We start from the raw sequence: 17,006 nt of genomic DNA, 5'->3' as shown, positions 1-17,006 counted from the left end.
AAGGGTGATGGAGCTGGAAAAGGTCAACTAAATTTTATGAGGGATAAGGCCGGTCAGTGTCAGAGGTAAGTCAGTGAGATTGAATCATGAACTAGAAAAGACATCATCAAAAATTTGAACAAAAAATCAGTGATTTCTAATACAAAAATTATCTATAATATATCAAAAGTATTTTGATTTCAAACACTTAGAAATGCTTAAGAATCTATTATGCATCTTGATGGACAGTATAAGATGTAGAGGTTATTGCATTTCATGTTAGAATTGTGAATAGTGTCTTCTGAATATGTAACTGGAAATTAAGAACACACTACTCATTAGGACTAATTTCAGGGCTCAGAATATCATTGGGAGGGCATTTTTCATTTCAATGAGTGCAGAAACAACAGAAAGGCTTTTTTTAAAAAAGTTTATTCAATTTCTTTGCATCTTTAAGTTGATTTCCATAGACACGACAATTTTCTTTTTGTTGTTGTTTTAAAGTCCTCATAAGTTCGACAGTCTACTGGATACTGAGAGTTCTGCTAATGCCACAGATCTTCCTGCCATTGCAGTGATGTAGATGATTTGTTCTTTCCCCAAGTGTTGCCTGGATTCGTCTTTTCCATTCAGCATCCTCGGCCTTATTTCCAACTGTTTGCTTTCTTTTCACAATTAGACTAAAGATTTCACACTTAGACTGAAGGTTCCTTTGGGGCAACAAAAAGTCTAATACTGTTCAGACCTACTGTGTAAACAAACATACTGGACACCTATGTGTTTCTAGTTACTGAAATCAGCTCTAATAAACTGAAGTCTGCTTTCTCCAGTCTCTCAGCTATACAGTTGCCAGGAGTAAAAAAATTCATTATGAGAATATAAACTTAGGTCTTCATAAATATTTACTATTAATAGTGAACCATACTTAATAATGTTCTGTTTAGTTAATGATATGTATTTTAAAAATTCTTTTCCACTTACTAATCAAGTCAGAAATACTTAGAAAATTCAGGATGGTTCATTTGAAATGCTCCTTTTGATATTATGCCCATGTGTTATAAATAGAGCATAGGTACAAACTATACAAAGTCAGTTATTTCAATCCTAAACTTCTTGGCAGAATTTGAAATAAAATGGCACTCATGCAACCAATTAATTCGATTGCAACTATATGGAGAATATTGGCAAAAGCTGTTTCCTTTTTCCCCTTTTAGTTTAAAAGTATTTTTTAGTGGAAAGAAGCAATATCATTTTTAGTTTGGTAATAACCTTCAATATGTAGCCCCCAGAAGCAAGATTCATCAAAAAGGGTATCTAAAGCCTAATCAAGTTTTCAAAATAGTGCCCACATATACCGTACTTGTTGAACAAATTCAGATTTATTGAAAGTAAACATTTACATTGGCTACAATGGTAGAACTATTACAAAGCTGGATAAAAGAGGCTTAAGTAGCAATAGAAAGCAAGTGCGATAAAAAGTGAGTAGAGAAAATATTTGGCCTTAGTGATCTCTCTTGGCAGTATTTACATTATGTACATATTGTTAAATATTTATAATAACTCTAAGGCACCAAAGGCTACATAGCAGGTTGCAAGACTATTTTGTGCACAAAAGTCAAGAAATTTCTTGTAAAGAAGGCTATATAGTTAAAGAAACATAGGCATATCTCAATGTTTACATAAAGGAGTGGCTGCATTTTTTAAAATCTCAAATGATACATTAAATATTGGGCAGATTGAGGAAATTATTTTTAGAACATTAAATTATGTTGACTATGTAAATAAGCACTATTTTTTACTGACTTGCTGGTAAATGTGTAATGTAATCTATTCTTCAACACAGCTTTTCACACTCATGGATATGTTTTGTCTAAAAACTACTTGAAATACTTTTAACCTACAAAAGTTTCTCCTAATGTTTCATAGTGTGTACAAAATCCCCAGGAAAAATTTACTGGGTAATAATATACATCAAAACTATATATAATCCAACAAAAATGCAGCAGGCATTTAAAATGCCAACAAAACACTTGAATATTCAGGCTGCCATTCTGGGAGAGCAATTGGGTTTCTTAATATTTAATGCTTTAGAGTGGGAAGTTTTAACTTGTGAATGGACATAAAATTGGCCTATTTAGAAAACTAATCTTAAAATGAACAAGCTAAATTTTCAACTTGAAAGCTTTTCAAGTAACTCATTGTGTTTTAACTATGTCATTTATCACTAGTGTCTGAAATATCCACGTTAAAGTATTGTAAAGGAGCAACTGACAGTATTTATGTCCAACATGTTTTTAACTGTTGAATTACTTGATGACTTCTATTTGTACACTTTTATTTATTCCTTACACTGGAAACCCAATCTACCTTAACAGTCCAGAATTTGTCTTGAGGTAGTATTAGAATGAAGAATTCAGCAGGACACTAGAACAACATAATGCTTGTAAAATGCACTTCAAACACCACCATGGAATTTACATTTACTTATAGGGTACTGCCTAAGGTTGAATGGCCCTTTAAGAAATATTAAATTACTTTCCAATGAAGTTATCAAGACTCTTTAACAAGGATACTGAGTTTTTCCTTACAGCTTCCTGAAACATCATGCCCTAAAATAAGTTGTGGTTTTCCATACATTTTTACCATATAAAGAGCTGCTTAATTTCCTTCAGTGATATTAACTTATATATGAGCAGACTTACATATTAAGGGGGGGAAAACTGAGGAATTTAATCTCCAAATTCTTAATTTCTTCAGTGAAAAACATTTAGAGTATTAACAATAGTTTGGGTGGGTTTCTTATACTACACAGCATCTGAAAGAGCTGTAAGGATGTTACACTTTTAAGATTAAATTTTAAATTGGAAAATCACCTTTAATTCCAAAATTTGAGTGAGATTTATTAAACAATAAAATAAAATTTATTCCAACATAATTAAACCTCAGGCAATAAAAGGCCTCTACAACATTAGATATTTGTGTATTAATATTTTTTGTGTATTAATATTTTTTCTCAAAATTTTTTTTTATTTTTTGTTGTTCAATGAAAACAGACAAATCATTTGCAGTGAAATGCTTACAAAACCATTAACACAGGAGGAACAAGAAGAACTAATAAATTAAGGTTCTTCTTCCCCTACTTCAACATTGAAAATAAGTGACTTTGCTCAGTGGGTTAATATCTAGTAGCAATGGCTACATTATTAACATAAATATTACAAAGCATCAATGGACAGATTTCAAATGAAATACAATACAATATCAAATGTTTGGAATCATCAAGTAAATAATTATCAAAATTTTTAATGGGCTGACTGAATCAAGGCAAGATTAAAATAGTGTATGCTTTTAAATTTTAAAGACCTGTGTGGATTTTGGAAGCATGGTAGTCATTTATCAGTGGCATTTATGACATCATATTCTTTCTGTTAATATTTAGTAGGCATGGAAAGATCATCTATCCAAAGATCCTTGGATAGATGAATCTACTTTTATTGTCTACGAGGCATTTTATTCTTATTCTTTCCAGTTGGCACCATTTTTTATTATGTCAGTTTTCCTCGTGTAAACTGTCTCTGTCAAGTCCTATTAAGTTACTCTTCTATTTCAGATTCTGATACTATATTCCTTATAGATCAAGGAACTGTTAAATACAACCACAAAGGATTTGGACAGCAGCTTTTAAAGCATGCTTGGAGGCTCTCCGGAGTTTTCAGAGGTGTCTCAGTGGTCCCAGTGGCCAAATAGGTAGGGTTCTCAGTACTCTCACTCCCAAATCCTGGACTTCAAGTTTATGTCATGTACTGGATGTGCCAAAGAATTAATGTGAAAAATAACTGTTGCTTAAAAACGACTTTACAACATGGGTAAAATCATTTTGGACATGTGGGGAGTCTTAGCAGGAAGAAGGAAGTGGTTCTCTTGTCCTACACCAACTCTTCAAATAACTGGTCATACAACATTAAATTGTCTGTACCATGTTAATATTATCCCTCAATCTGGCCCTGAGTTCAGAGGCACAAGTCAGAATAGATCAATGTTTTAAATAGATACTATCAAAATGAATAATATCCCAACCACTCCAAGCCCATTTTTGCAGAGATAAGTAGCATATCAATTATTTACAATGTAAGAAAAACAAACCATTGGTAAATACTTCCTAAGCTGCAACCCTTAACAATGAGTATGACCTTTTTCTCCCCTTTCATGCCAGACAAAGGGAATGAACACTGAAGTTATCACATTATACTTGTAAATGACTACACATTTTTACTTCTTCTTCCTATATAAATTAAAATCAGATATGAGCCTCAATTCAGAGTCTGAATAGAGTGGCAGACTCTTTAATTAAACTGATTTCATAAATGGTCTTATTCCAAAGACATCATGTAGGAAAACAAACACTGTCAATTAAAACTTAAAATGAGTAAGAACTCTAGGACTCAAAGAAATTGAAATGACTTTGATGAGACATGCTCAGAGCTAGTCTTACTGTTCTCTATAAACTTAGGTTAAAAATTATTTTAATATAAAGAAGCTTCAAAGTTTGTCCTCTTTCTCAATATGAAAAAAAATAAGCAGAGGTATTAGATAAATAAATATAAAAATGCTGGTGTCGTATAAACAATTTTAAATGTTCCACTGCAGGAAATCAAAAATATATATTGTTTGTTTCAGTTCTTAAGGGTTTTCTCTTAAACATATGATCACTTTAATATACGTTCAGTCTACAGGGGCACCAATGTTCCCCAAATTATGACTTCTAGGTAACATTTTGAAAGGGTTACCTATTAACCAATGGGACATTTCTTTAAAGAAACAGAAAAATTCTCTGCAATTATCTTCAGTGAATGAATGGTGGTAAATTTGTCTCATATCTTGGTTAATGTCCAGATGTGCTGCTTACTGGACATTATCTTCTTTCCACTGCATGATGACAGAATGGCAAAGTTGTGCTATCTCTGTTGTCAAAATCCCTATGTGTGAATATACATACATTTATGTGCACTCACACATTCTGGAGTGTGTTACATCCTTTTGGAGAAAGCACTACTTCTAAAACCTAATGGTTTTTGTATATGGAAAAATAGGAGAATAGGGAACATCCCTCCCCAAACATTGACAGGTTCATACCACTAATTCTATAGTGCAGCAGAATGTGCACACATCCAATCACAAGTCACTGGTAAGATGCAAACACTATTATAAAATTTTCTCAATTCTATATTGGTACCCTAAAATGTCAGTTTATAATACCAAATGGCCAATTATAGAATTTAATATAAAAATATCAGCACAAAACTGTTTTTTCAATCTGTTTATTGTGTAGCAACCCAAACTTTAGTTTAAGTGCTGTTGTAATTTTATTACTAGATTCCATAACCCTACAATTGATAAACTTTAAACCATTTTGGGTATTTAATGAGATACTTAGAAATACTAAGAAAAAAAATCAGTATTCAAAGGGTTAATTTTGTTTATAATAACAATAAATTATTTTATCATCTTCTTCAGTTCAAAATCCAGCTTTGAACCCGAGGAAGGCTTTCAAATCATGTTAATTAAATGGTGGTCCTTTAACCAGTAGCAGTTTGATTACCAATTACTCGGAGGATCTCTTTATGAATGCCTCCTTCTTGTGTGTTAATATTTGCATCTCCCACTTGGCCGTCTTCATAGCTAAAATACAAAACACAGAAACATAATTCAAAATGATGACTGCATTGAAAATGGGTGAGAAATAACTATTTGATACCAAAAACACAGTCCAGGGAATTCAAAGCAAAGGAGAAAGTTACTTTTCAGTGGCATTTAATAACGTACCTCATTACTAAATGAAGACCAGCCTGTCATTCTGCGTCATATCTTAATCCCCCCCTTCCCTCTATCTTAAAGTATTTATCTCCGCTTACATAAAGCATTGCCTGAGTTAAAGGAAGCACCTGTGTCTTTGGCCTTGCAAGCACTACCCACAGCAGTAGTTACGAAGCATATTGTGAAGGAACTTCCGTAGCTTCTGGACTTCTCAACTGCACTCTCCTACTTCAATCATTTCTTTCTTTTCTGCTTGGTGACACTTCATTCTTTACCATTGCCTCACTGCCATGTTCATCTTCTAACTATTACTCAGTTAAAATCAGTGTTGCATTTTTTTTTTTATCACAGGTTCCCTGCTCTACTGAGTTTGACTATAATGCATTCTCATTTATGTTCCTACATCACAAAAGAATGCAAGCCTGCAGAATTTAGCTGTGCAGTAGAAATAAAAATATAATAATAAAGGACAGCAATTACTAAGTTCTTTAGAAAGAAATAATTACATTTTAGATAATTCATTTCCTCAACTAAATATATTCGGCAGTAAGAATTTTGCAAGGATGAATTTTTCAAACTTTCACGATAATATTCAGAGTGGAATAGGCGATGAATTAATTTTACTTTATAAAAATGGCTTCAAGACAGAAGCTTTAGAGAAGTGGTAATTACTTCAAAATAGATAACCAGGGGTGTAAGCACATTGTCTCAAAAATTAATGCATACCACTGTCTTTTCCTCACCACATTTAAACTTGCCTGAAATAGCACAATACAGGAAAATGAAAGTGACGACATACAGTAGTGACAACTCAGCTCCTTACATAATCTACTGTTTAAATGCCAAGTGATAATTCCATCTGTACCAAGTCTACACTCCTAACAAAAAGACTCAGGGTTGCCTATCAATTTGGTTAACTCTCCTCATAAAAGTTTGCTATTTTAGATAGACTTGGCATATCTCGGTGAAGCACTACTAGAAGCAAAAGAACAGACTATGCGATACACAGCCCAATTCCATGTATTTTCTCAGGCAATTCAACAGCAAGTACCTTGTTAAGAACCAGGAAATATTTAACATAACATAATATGATTTAGAATTGTTCAAATCGAATCAGGCATTGGTGGCAAACTGTTTAAAGGAATAGCTTATTGAGTGCGTAAAATATGTTAGTCTGGCTTCTATATGTCTTGCTAGGTACTGCACCAGAAAAGCTAATAAGCCATCTCTATTTTTAAATAGAGGTAGAAGAGGGAACCTGGCTGGAAGGTGCAGTCCTAGGGAGATGAAAGTGTTTGACTGAGACAATCAGATTAAGCTTCTTCTGGGTTTTAGGTCATGGAAAAGTAGAGGAGATTGGCAATGAGAAGGAAGTAGACAAAACCACCTGCTAGGAGATGGGGGTGAGAAGTTCAGGTCTGAGAGCAGCTGATGCTCTTTATGGCTTTCCAATCTGAGACATAATTCTTAACATTGTAATTTCATTCCACATTTCCCAATTTGTGTTTTATCTAACTCCATTTTTTTTTTGGGTACATTCAACACACCTATCACATCAAATACAGGTTTACACAATGTTGGTAAGGCATGCATAATTCAAACCTGATGTTTGACTAAGACTTGTCTTCAGCATGCTGTAACTTCTCACCTTAGCCTCAACCTACTGCAGTATTTTTTCAGACCCTACTATTCTACAGAAAAAAAAATATTGACAAAGGTGTCACAGCTTCCTAGTTGATGAATTCAGGAGACTTTATCTCCTAGGCTTGCAGTATATAATACAACTGACTGCTGTTTTTCTCAAAGCTATAGAGGGTACTTTTACAAGTTTGTGGAAGGACTGGCACTGTACCATAATGGGTTAAACCACTGCCTGCGGGGCCGGCAGCCCATACAGGGGCTGGTTCAAGCTCCATTTCCAATCCAGCTCTCTGCTAATGTGTCTTGGCAAGCAGTGAGGGATAGTCCAAGTGCTTTGGCCCCTGCATCCATGTGGGAGATATAGAAGAAGCACCTTGGGCCGGCGCCATGGTGCAGTAGGTTAATCCTCCGCCTGTGGCACTGGCACTCCATATGGGTGCCGGTTCAAGACAGGGCTGCTCCACTTCCAATCCAGCTCTCTGCAATGGCCTGGGAGAGCAGTAGAAGATGGCCCAAGTCCTTGGGCCCCTGCATCCGCGTGGGAGACCAGGAAGAAGCGTCTGGCTCCTGGCTTCAGATTGGCGCAGTTCTGGCCATTGAGGCCATTTGGAGAGTGAACCAACGGATGGAAGACCTTTCTCTGTGTCTCTCCCTCTCACTGTCTGAAATTCTACCTCTCAAATAAAATAAATAAAATCTTAAAAAAAAAGAAGCACCTAGATTCTGGGCTTCAGCTTGGCCCAACCCCAGCTGTTGTGGACATTTGGGGAGTGAACCAGTGGATAAAAGATCTCTCTCTGTGTCTCTCCTGCTCTGTTTCTGTAACTCTGCCTTTCAAACAAATAAAATAAATCTTTTCAAAAAATGGTTTATGAAAAATGAAATTAAAAGGTAAGTTTATTTTAGTGCATTTTTTTTTAAATCCAGGCAGTTTTTCATAGTACATAGTTTCCATGAGCTTTATAGAGACGTCTCATATTATTTCTTCATTTCCTAGTTAGCTCTTTGTTAATTAACTCTTAGTATTTTTTACTGCACTCTTTTTCTTGGTCTTATTTCAATGATGGATTTACACGATTCGCTTCTCATTCTTCTCTCTTTTTGTGATATGTACTCTCATTTATTTCAGCTTCTCTCAAGTTTTATAAAGAGGGAAAAAGGTAGAAAGAGTTCCCATTTGATGGTTCACCCCTGCTGGTTAAAATGCCTGCAATGGTTAGGGCTAGGCCGAGCCAAATCCAAGAGTCAGGAACTCAGTTTGGGTCTCTCATAAAGCTCTCAATCACTTGAGCCATCACTGCTGCCCCTCAGGGTCTACATGAACAGGAACCTAGAGTCAGGAGCTGGAGATGCATATCAAATCCATGTACTCTGATAGGAGACACAGTTCTCTTAACCTCCCCAAATTTTAACTATCACTCTATGCTAAAATGAAAGCTCACATTCCTAGAACAGTATCCCCAATCCTTACATCTTTCTGTAACTATAAATCTCCCTGAGACAGTTATGGTATAGTAAAAGCTCAATTTCTGACATTAGGGAGGCTTCTTTTTCCTCTATCCTTATTTTACTTTAACATACCCCCTTCTAACTACACAAGTATGTCATCATTCTCTGTTTGTTTTTGAAATATTTATTTACTTATTTATTTGAAGGGCAGAGTTACAGAGAGACAGAGTGAAGGAGAGAGAGAGATAAAGAGAGAGAGAGGTCTTCCATCTGCTGGTTCACTCCGCAGATGGCCATAAAGGCCAGTGCTGTACCAATCCAAAGCCAGGAGCCAGGAACTTCCTCTGGGTCTCCCACACAGGTGCAGGGGCCCAAGAACTTAGACCATCTTCCACTGCTTTCCCAGGCCAGAGCAGAAACTATTGGTTTCTTATTTATTTTAAAGATTTATTTTATTTATTTGAAAGAGTTAGAGAGAGAGGTAGAGACAGAGAGAGAGGTCTTCCATCCGCTGGTTCACTCCACAGATGGCTGCAATGGCTGAAGCTGTACCGATCCAAAGCCAGGAGCCAGGCTCCGGGTCTCCCACATGGGTGCAGGGGTCCAAGGACTTGGGCCATCTTCTACTGTTATCCCAGGCCATAGCAGAGAGCTGGATTGAAAGAGGAGCAGCCGGGACTCGAACAGGCGCCCATGTGGGATGCCGGTGCTTCAGGCCAGGGCGTTAACCCACTGCGCCACAGCACCAGACCCAACTATCGGTTTTTGAAATTGATTTAGGTTGCCCAAACTAGCAGTTTTATGACATTAGAATAGGGAATTCTGATGTCACTACAGTTGGAAAGTATTATCTTTTTTCCAAAGTCACAATGTCAAACATTCATCTTTGTGGTGAGAAAAACTACCACTACTGGAAAAACTAGACTACTGGAACAACATAACTCCTCTCTCTGTCTTTCCTGCTATGGGAACTGTTCATGACCTTGCTAAGGTTATATTTTAAAAAATGACTTCTGGCCAGCGCTGTGGCTCACTAGGCTAATCCTCCGCCTGCGGTGCCAGCACCCCGGGATCTAGTCCCGGTTGGGGAGCCAGATTCTGTCCCGATTGCTCCTCTTCCAGTCCAGCTCTCTGCTGTGGCCCGGGAGTGCAGTGGAGGATGGCCCAGGTCCTTGGGCCCTGAACCCACATGGAAGACCAGGAGGAAGCACCTGGCTCCTGGCTTCGGATCAGCACAGCGCGCTGGCCACAATGCGCCGGCTGTAGCAGCCACTTGGGGGGTGAACCAACGGAAAAAGGAAGACCTTTCTCTCTGTCTCTCTCTTTCTCACTGTCTGACTCTGCCTGTCAAAAAAATAAATAAATAAAAAATTGACCTCTACCTTACTTACTGAACAACATTCAATGTTACCAGCTATTCCATAATCCACACTCAAACTTCTTCTCTAACCATGTCATATTATCCTCTCACAGCCACAACACACTTCTCCCCTCCCCTCCCCTCCCCTCCCCTCTACTCTCCTTTCCAAGAGATTGATTTATTTATTTGAAAGACAGTCACCAAAGAGAGAGGGAGAGACAGAGATAGAGAGACCTTCCATCTGCTGGTTTACTCCCCAAATGGCTGCAATGGCTGGGGCTGGACTGGGCCAAAACTAGGAACCAGGAACTTCTTCCAGGTCTCCCACATGGGCACAGAGGCTGAGGCCTAAACAGTTGGGCCATTGTTCACTGCTTTCCCAGGTACATTACTAGGGAGTGAATCAGAAGTAGCGTAGGTAGGACACTAACGGTGCACATATAGGATGCCATCATCACAGGCATCCACTTATCCTGCTCTGCCACAACATTGGCCCCTGCTTTCAACTAAGTGGAAAGGTTTCTTCTCCTCAAGCATGACATGCTCAGCGACACTTAACAAGATTACAAGTTAACAGAGCAGAGATGCACATTCGTTGAAATAACTATAGTAATTTGAGACGGAAAAAGCACAGGGTGGGCAGAGAGAGCAGAAGTGAGAATGAAAGAGTGAGTACCAGAGACCGAGAACTCAGAAGTCAGAAATTCTTAAAGAAAAATGTGTATTTTCCCATTGTCTATGACACACAAGAAAGCCCAACAGTTCTGGGTTGAAGGACAAAGTTGGCCAAAGGAATTCAAGTGCTTTTAGCTATGAGGCATGTATAATAATAAAGAAAAAACCAAACCACTATTTGCCCTACTAGCAAGGTTCAGAGTGATGAGTTGCTGATGGCACTGGAATATTTCTTGTAATGGGGTATACAGATTATTTTGCAGCCACTTCTCAGGATTTCAAACACTAGATCGCTAAGGTAACAGTAAAGTTAATTTATGTCCAGAAAGCAACAACAAAATAGGAAATAAAACAAACAAAATTTCAACAGGGAGATGATAATGATACATTTGATTGGGGATTTTAGTGAAAGGAAAAGTGAAAATATCTAAAAGGAGACAAAAATAATATATTCCTAGGAGTAAAAAAGATGACTAAGATTTTAGTGAAAACTAAATCAATCTGCTTTAAAATACTTAAGAAAAAAATAAGACAAATGAATTCAGCTGACTTCAAAGTCTCTTAGGTATGTTAGAAATTTTCATGATGAAGATTTTCAAGGCAGTGACAACCTTTATTCTCAGATATAGCCATCTTTTTTTTTTTTTTTTGACAGGCAGAGTGGACAGTGAGAGAGAGAGACAGAGAGAAAGGTCTTCCTTTGCTGTTGGTTCACCCTCCAATGGCCGCTGCGACTGGCGCATCTCGCCGATCTGAAGCCAGGAGCCAGGTGCTTCTCCTGGTCTCCCATGCGGGTGCAGGGCCCAAGCACTTGGGCCATCCTCCACTGCCTTCCCGGTCCATAGCAGAGAGCTGGCCTGGAAGAGGGGCAACCGGGATAGAATCCGGTGCCCCAACCGGGACTAGAACCCGGTGTGCCGGCACCGCAAGGCGGAGGATTAGCCTGTTAAGCTACGGCGCTGGCCTAGATATAGCATCTTCTACAAGAGTTTTAACATTGGCACATGTAAATTTGCTTCTGTCTCACCTAATTCTGGAACCTCCAAAATATGGCATCACCAGCAATATAGAAGAGAAATTTATCGTGAACTGATGAAATGCACCTCTTATCCAAAGTTCCTATAAGACAGCCAATGCTGTAAGTATACTGTCTACTTCACGGTGCATGTCTAATTTCTTCATTACCTTGGACCATTTGGTGTTTTGTCATTGCTTTCATTCAATATATATGAAGTCGTTCGGTACAAGCCATTATTTGAGAATCCCATACACAGACAGAAAGAGAAGACAGCATCATACAAATAACTGTAGGATGTGGCAGCCTGAGAGGAATAAAGGCAGGACGAGTAAAGTCCTGAGCAAACACAGATGCCATTTCTGACTGGGAAGTGAGGGAAGTGTTTGGATTAGCCCTGGAGAACAAACTGAAGGCCTTGCTGGTGAGAAAGCCAATCATCTGCGTTGCCTGAGCAAAGCTACAAGCATCGGGAAAAGGATTCCAGGTTGTTTTCAGCAACAGCCTGCACATTTTTCACTTGAACAGTAGACTGTACTGGTAAATGAAGTAGGGCAGAACAGGTCTAAGCTGGGGCCAGCATTGTGTTGGAGTGGGTGGGGCCATCATCTGATCCCATATGGATACCACTTCATGTCCTGGCTGTTCCACTTCTGATCCAGCTCCCTGATAATAGCCTGGGGAAAGCAGCAGAAGATGGTTCAAGTGTTTGGGCCCTGCACCCATTTGGGAGACCCAGATGAAACCTGTGGCTCCTGAATTCAGCCTGGCCCAACCCTAGCCATTGTGATCATCTGGAGAATGAAGCAGCAGATAGATGATCTTTCTGTCTCTCCTTCTGTCTCTGTGACTCTGACTTCAAATAAATAAATAAATAAATAAATAAATAAATCTTAAAAAACAAAACAGGCAAGTCTCCTTCCCTTGTCTTTTTCTATCCTACATTACCACCCTAAAAAGCATGGGCTCTGTGTTGTAGAGTACTGTGTGTAACTATCAGCCCAAATGGGCAATAAACCACCAAAATACCACTTCAGGAAAATTAATGCAGTATAAATAGTATGGCTTTAAAACTTTATATTCATGAAAAGGTAGGCTATACACCAAAAGATCAAGTACAATTAATGCCAAATGTGGACAGTATGGGCAGTTTTAGCTTTTCTTGATTATCTTCAATTTCTGAATCTTCAAGAAGGATCACTAATAAAATACTGGTAATGAATCCGCATCACACAAAATAGGTTGAGAGTGATGAAGAACACTAGCAAACTCTGATATATACTCTGGGGCAGAGAATGATATACTTATGGAATAAAGGTGTTAATGGCAGAAAACTGGGAAGATAAATGTGTGGACTTACGACTATCATGAGCAAGCAAACCGAAACCGAAGGCCACAGCTGAGGTTCAAGTCTCTTCAACATACAAAACTACTGTATAGATTGGAAAAGTTGAGAAACCAGCGAAGCGATTACAACAATGGGCTCCACTCTTATGTGCAGACTTTAAGGTATTAGAATGTGTCTGAGCACAAATACTCATCAAGTATTCATAATGTGAACACTTCCTTCATTCTCACTCACCTGCCAAGCACTGTGCTTGGGATACAAAGCCAAACAAGTCCTACGGTCACTGACTGCCAGAAGTATACAGAGCAGTGGAGAAGACCATGCAAACACATGGAGCAACCCAACGATAAAAACAGGTGCAGGGCATTGCAAGTAACCATGGAGAAGCACAGTGAGGTCAAGGGGAGCTTCTGGGCGCAGGGAAGGCATGTGTTCAAAGAGGAATGGAATTAGACAGGTAGGTATGAGGGGTTGCAATGAAAGACAGAACCCATAAAAAGCTAAGTGTGTGAAAATCACAGTGTCCAATTCAGGTTACGAATGATAACATCTTGAGATGAGAAATGATGGGCAATAGAAAATGGTGGGTCACGAGGCTGGGACTGGATCACCCTGACCTCCCAAGGGAGTGATACTGACGAAAGAGCCCAGGGCTAGAAGTCAGTTCACAGGCGCTGGGACTTTACTTACAGGCAGCAAGCAGGTGGTGAAGACTGTTAAGATTTGGGTTGGAAACAGAGAAATTTGATGTATTATAGCCTGGGAATAAAGCAAAGTTCTCTGATCCTCTTAGATCTTATTCTAATGTCACACTGAAATGCCTTCACCGGGAAGGGCCTGCATTATTCTATCCTCTAACTTTAAAAATTAGTTTTTTTCTGATGACAAAACCAATTGAATATTGTTTATCTTTCATCAAATCATGATTAAAGATTTATCTCTTTAATGATTATTATAGAGTTCTGATCCTACAAATCCTTCCTCTTTTTTTTCCCCCAAGAAACCTTTATTTGAGGAATACAGACTTCATGCATTTCATAAGTACAACCTTAGGAATATAGTGATTCTTCCCACAGTACCCACCCCTCTTGCTCCTCCCTCTCCCAGTCATATTCTCTACTAAGATCAATTTTCAACTAACTTTATACACAGAAGACCAACTCTATACTAAGTGAAGTGTTCAACAATTTGCAAAAAATTTACACTCTCATGTATGACGTCAACGATCACTTGAGGTTCTTGACATGAGATGCCTAGGCTATGGAAGCCTTCTGAATCCACAAACTCCTTCAATGTTTAGCAAGGCCATACGCAAAGTGGAAGATCTCGCCTCCCTTCAGAGAAAAATACATCCTTCTTTGACGACCACTTCTTTCCAGTGGGGTACTTGCTTTACTCTCTGAAACTCAGTGGGCTTTGGCCCAGCCCAGACCTCGGGAGTGAATCAGTGGATTGAATCAATCAAAATCCCTCTCTCTCTCTCCCCCTCTCCCTTTCTCTCTCTTCCTTTCAAATAAAATGAAAATAAATTTAAAACATTTTAAGTGCTAAAAAATAAAAATTTCTTGCTCTCAATTTCTTCTGAGAAACCAGTCTATTTCCTAAAATTGTATCCTTAATTTTTCTCTTATTCTGTGTGTTTACTTGTTGGAAAGAATGTAATTAGGATGCTAAATAACTGTTATTATCTCAACTCTGGAAATCAGACTAGTATGGAAGTTATTTTAATTTTTAATATGGATAAAAAAGAAAACCACATTAATTCAAATCCTAGTCATCAGGCAAAGCCTCTAACAACAGGGATGATGTAATCTTAAGAAAGTTAAAGTTAAAATAAAAACAGAAATTGAATTTTTTTCTGATCACTCACTTCGTTCTCATCAATGTATTCCCTACCTAGATGCTCATTAGGGAGGCGCACAAGGGGAATTCTCTGATCCTATCTTTTATACAGCAAGAAACTCATGGCTGTAATTTGAATGCAGATTAATTAGTGAATAGTTTCTCCCCTTTGATGTGTTTTGAATTTGATCAGTTTTCCTTAATGGATCTCGTCTCTCCTGAGGGTGCAGAGAAAAAGGATGAAACCTCATTTGTGTGTATAAAGCAATGGAAATTATTATCTTAATACAATTTTTCCTATGTATTATTTGGGAAAAATCTGAGTATAATGAAAGTATTTTCTCTTATTTTTTCATATAGTTTTTCATCAACTCTTGTAGGAGAATTTTCTGTATAACACAAAACAAAACAAAAAAAAACGTTAAAAGAACAGAAAATTAGTTTTTCATAATACAGACATCCTTTTCTCTAGTAAATATCCCTGGCCTGCAATACAGGTGTATATCACCACAGGTGCATTTTGCATATAATGTGAAATTTCAAGTGAAATAACATTACAAGTGGAATCATTTACTTAAGTATCTCAGGTTGTTTACTTAGTTCACAACACTTGAATTTTGCCAAGATTCACTGATTAGATGACAGGCTAAGGAAAATACTTTGGAGTTACTTTTCCATCAAGATCTCAAGGTCACTCAATGAAATAACTGCAACTAGAGGTTCTCCTTTGGAAGGCCAAGCTTTTTAACAGTTAATAGAAGATAAGATGATAAAAAAAAAGGGGGGGGGGTATTTAATGATTCCTTCAGCACTGCATTGTTCTAAATTAATCCTCATGCAGGATTGCAAACAGGATGTGCAAACAGTTCCCTGGGAGTGCCAGATTCTGTTCCCTCTCTGCCTTCACTCTGCCCGAGGAGGCTGACCTGCTTCAGCTCCTCAATTTCCTACCTTGCCCTCTGGCTTCTGGGAGCATTTTGCCAATGAGGAATCCCAGCTGGACTGCTTCCTCTTTTATCCCATGGGACCAGAGGACACAGAACAGCCCGGATGCTACCAGAACCAAGTTACCACACTAGACCCGTGGTTCCCCTAAAACCATATCTTTGCATAAAATCGAGTGGGAGATGGTATAAATTATTATATTTTCATGGCCATTTGTTTCCTGTTGTATTCTGACTGATACTTATAAAGAAATTATACAACTTGGCTAAAGTCAACTTATTGGTTACTACTGAGTCAGGATTCAAGGTGCATCCATCTGGGAAATGAACAGTGGATGGAACACCTCTCTCTCCCTCCCTCTCCCTCACTCTTTCCCTCTCTCTCCTTCTCTGTGACTCTGACTTTCAAATAAAAAAATCTTTACAAAGGGAGAGGAAGAAAGGAAGAAAGTCTTCATATAATTCAAAAAAAAATCAGGCATCACATTAAAATTTCCATTGTTTTGGGAAGTGTGTGGCACAGAAGGTAAGTTCTTGCTTGGGATGCATGCATTCAGTATAGCCTGGTTTGAATTCATCTAATTCAGCTTCTTGCTATCGTGCATCTTGGAAAGCAGCAGGTGATGGCTCAAGTATTTGGATCCCTTCCACCAATGTATGACCTGGACTGAGTTCTGGGCTCCTGGCTTTTGAGGAATCAGCAGATGAAACAATATCTGTCTCTCTCTCTCTACCTTTCAAATACAAATAAATGAATTCTTTTTAAAAATAATCTCATCATGGACAGTCTATCAGTAAGCTAATCAAGCAAAGGCTGAACGTACATATACACTGTACATACGTACACGATGTACTGGAACAATTGTGATGCAGTCATTTTTACATATAAAACAAGTCAGCCAATTTTTTCAGCCCTTTTTAATAAAACTACATAAAATA

At 38.0% G+C, this 17,006-nt stretch overlaps 1 protein-coding gene across 1 annotated transcript in view; it reads right to left on the bottom strand.

The window, feature by feature from the left end:
• Positions 1-426: 426 nt before the first annotated feature.
• The window catches only part of PARP8 (poly(ADP-ribose) polymerase family member 8), a 201,061-nt gene continuing 184,481 nt past the window's right edge, over positions 427-17,006 (bottom strand). The window contains exon 27 of the mRNA XM_062211830.1: positions 427-5,658. Within this exon, the coding sequence (XP_062067814.1) occupies positions 5,556-5,658 (103 nt within the window). The 3' untranslated portion in view covers positions 427-5,555. The remainder of the gene's footprint in view (positions 5,659-17,006) is intronic.

This window comes from Lepus europaeus, chromosome 15 (assembly GCF_033115175.1).
Source record: "Lepus europaeus isolate LE1 chromosome 15, mLepTim1.pri, whole genome shotgun sequence".
Classification (NCBI taxonomy): domain Eukaryota; kingdom Metazoa; phylum Chordata; class Mammalia; order Lagomorpha; family Leporidae; genus Lepus; species Lepus europaeus.
The sequence above is the reverse complement of the archived record's forward strand: the minus strand, read 5'-3'. Positions and strand labels throughout refer to the sequence as shown.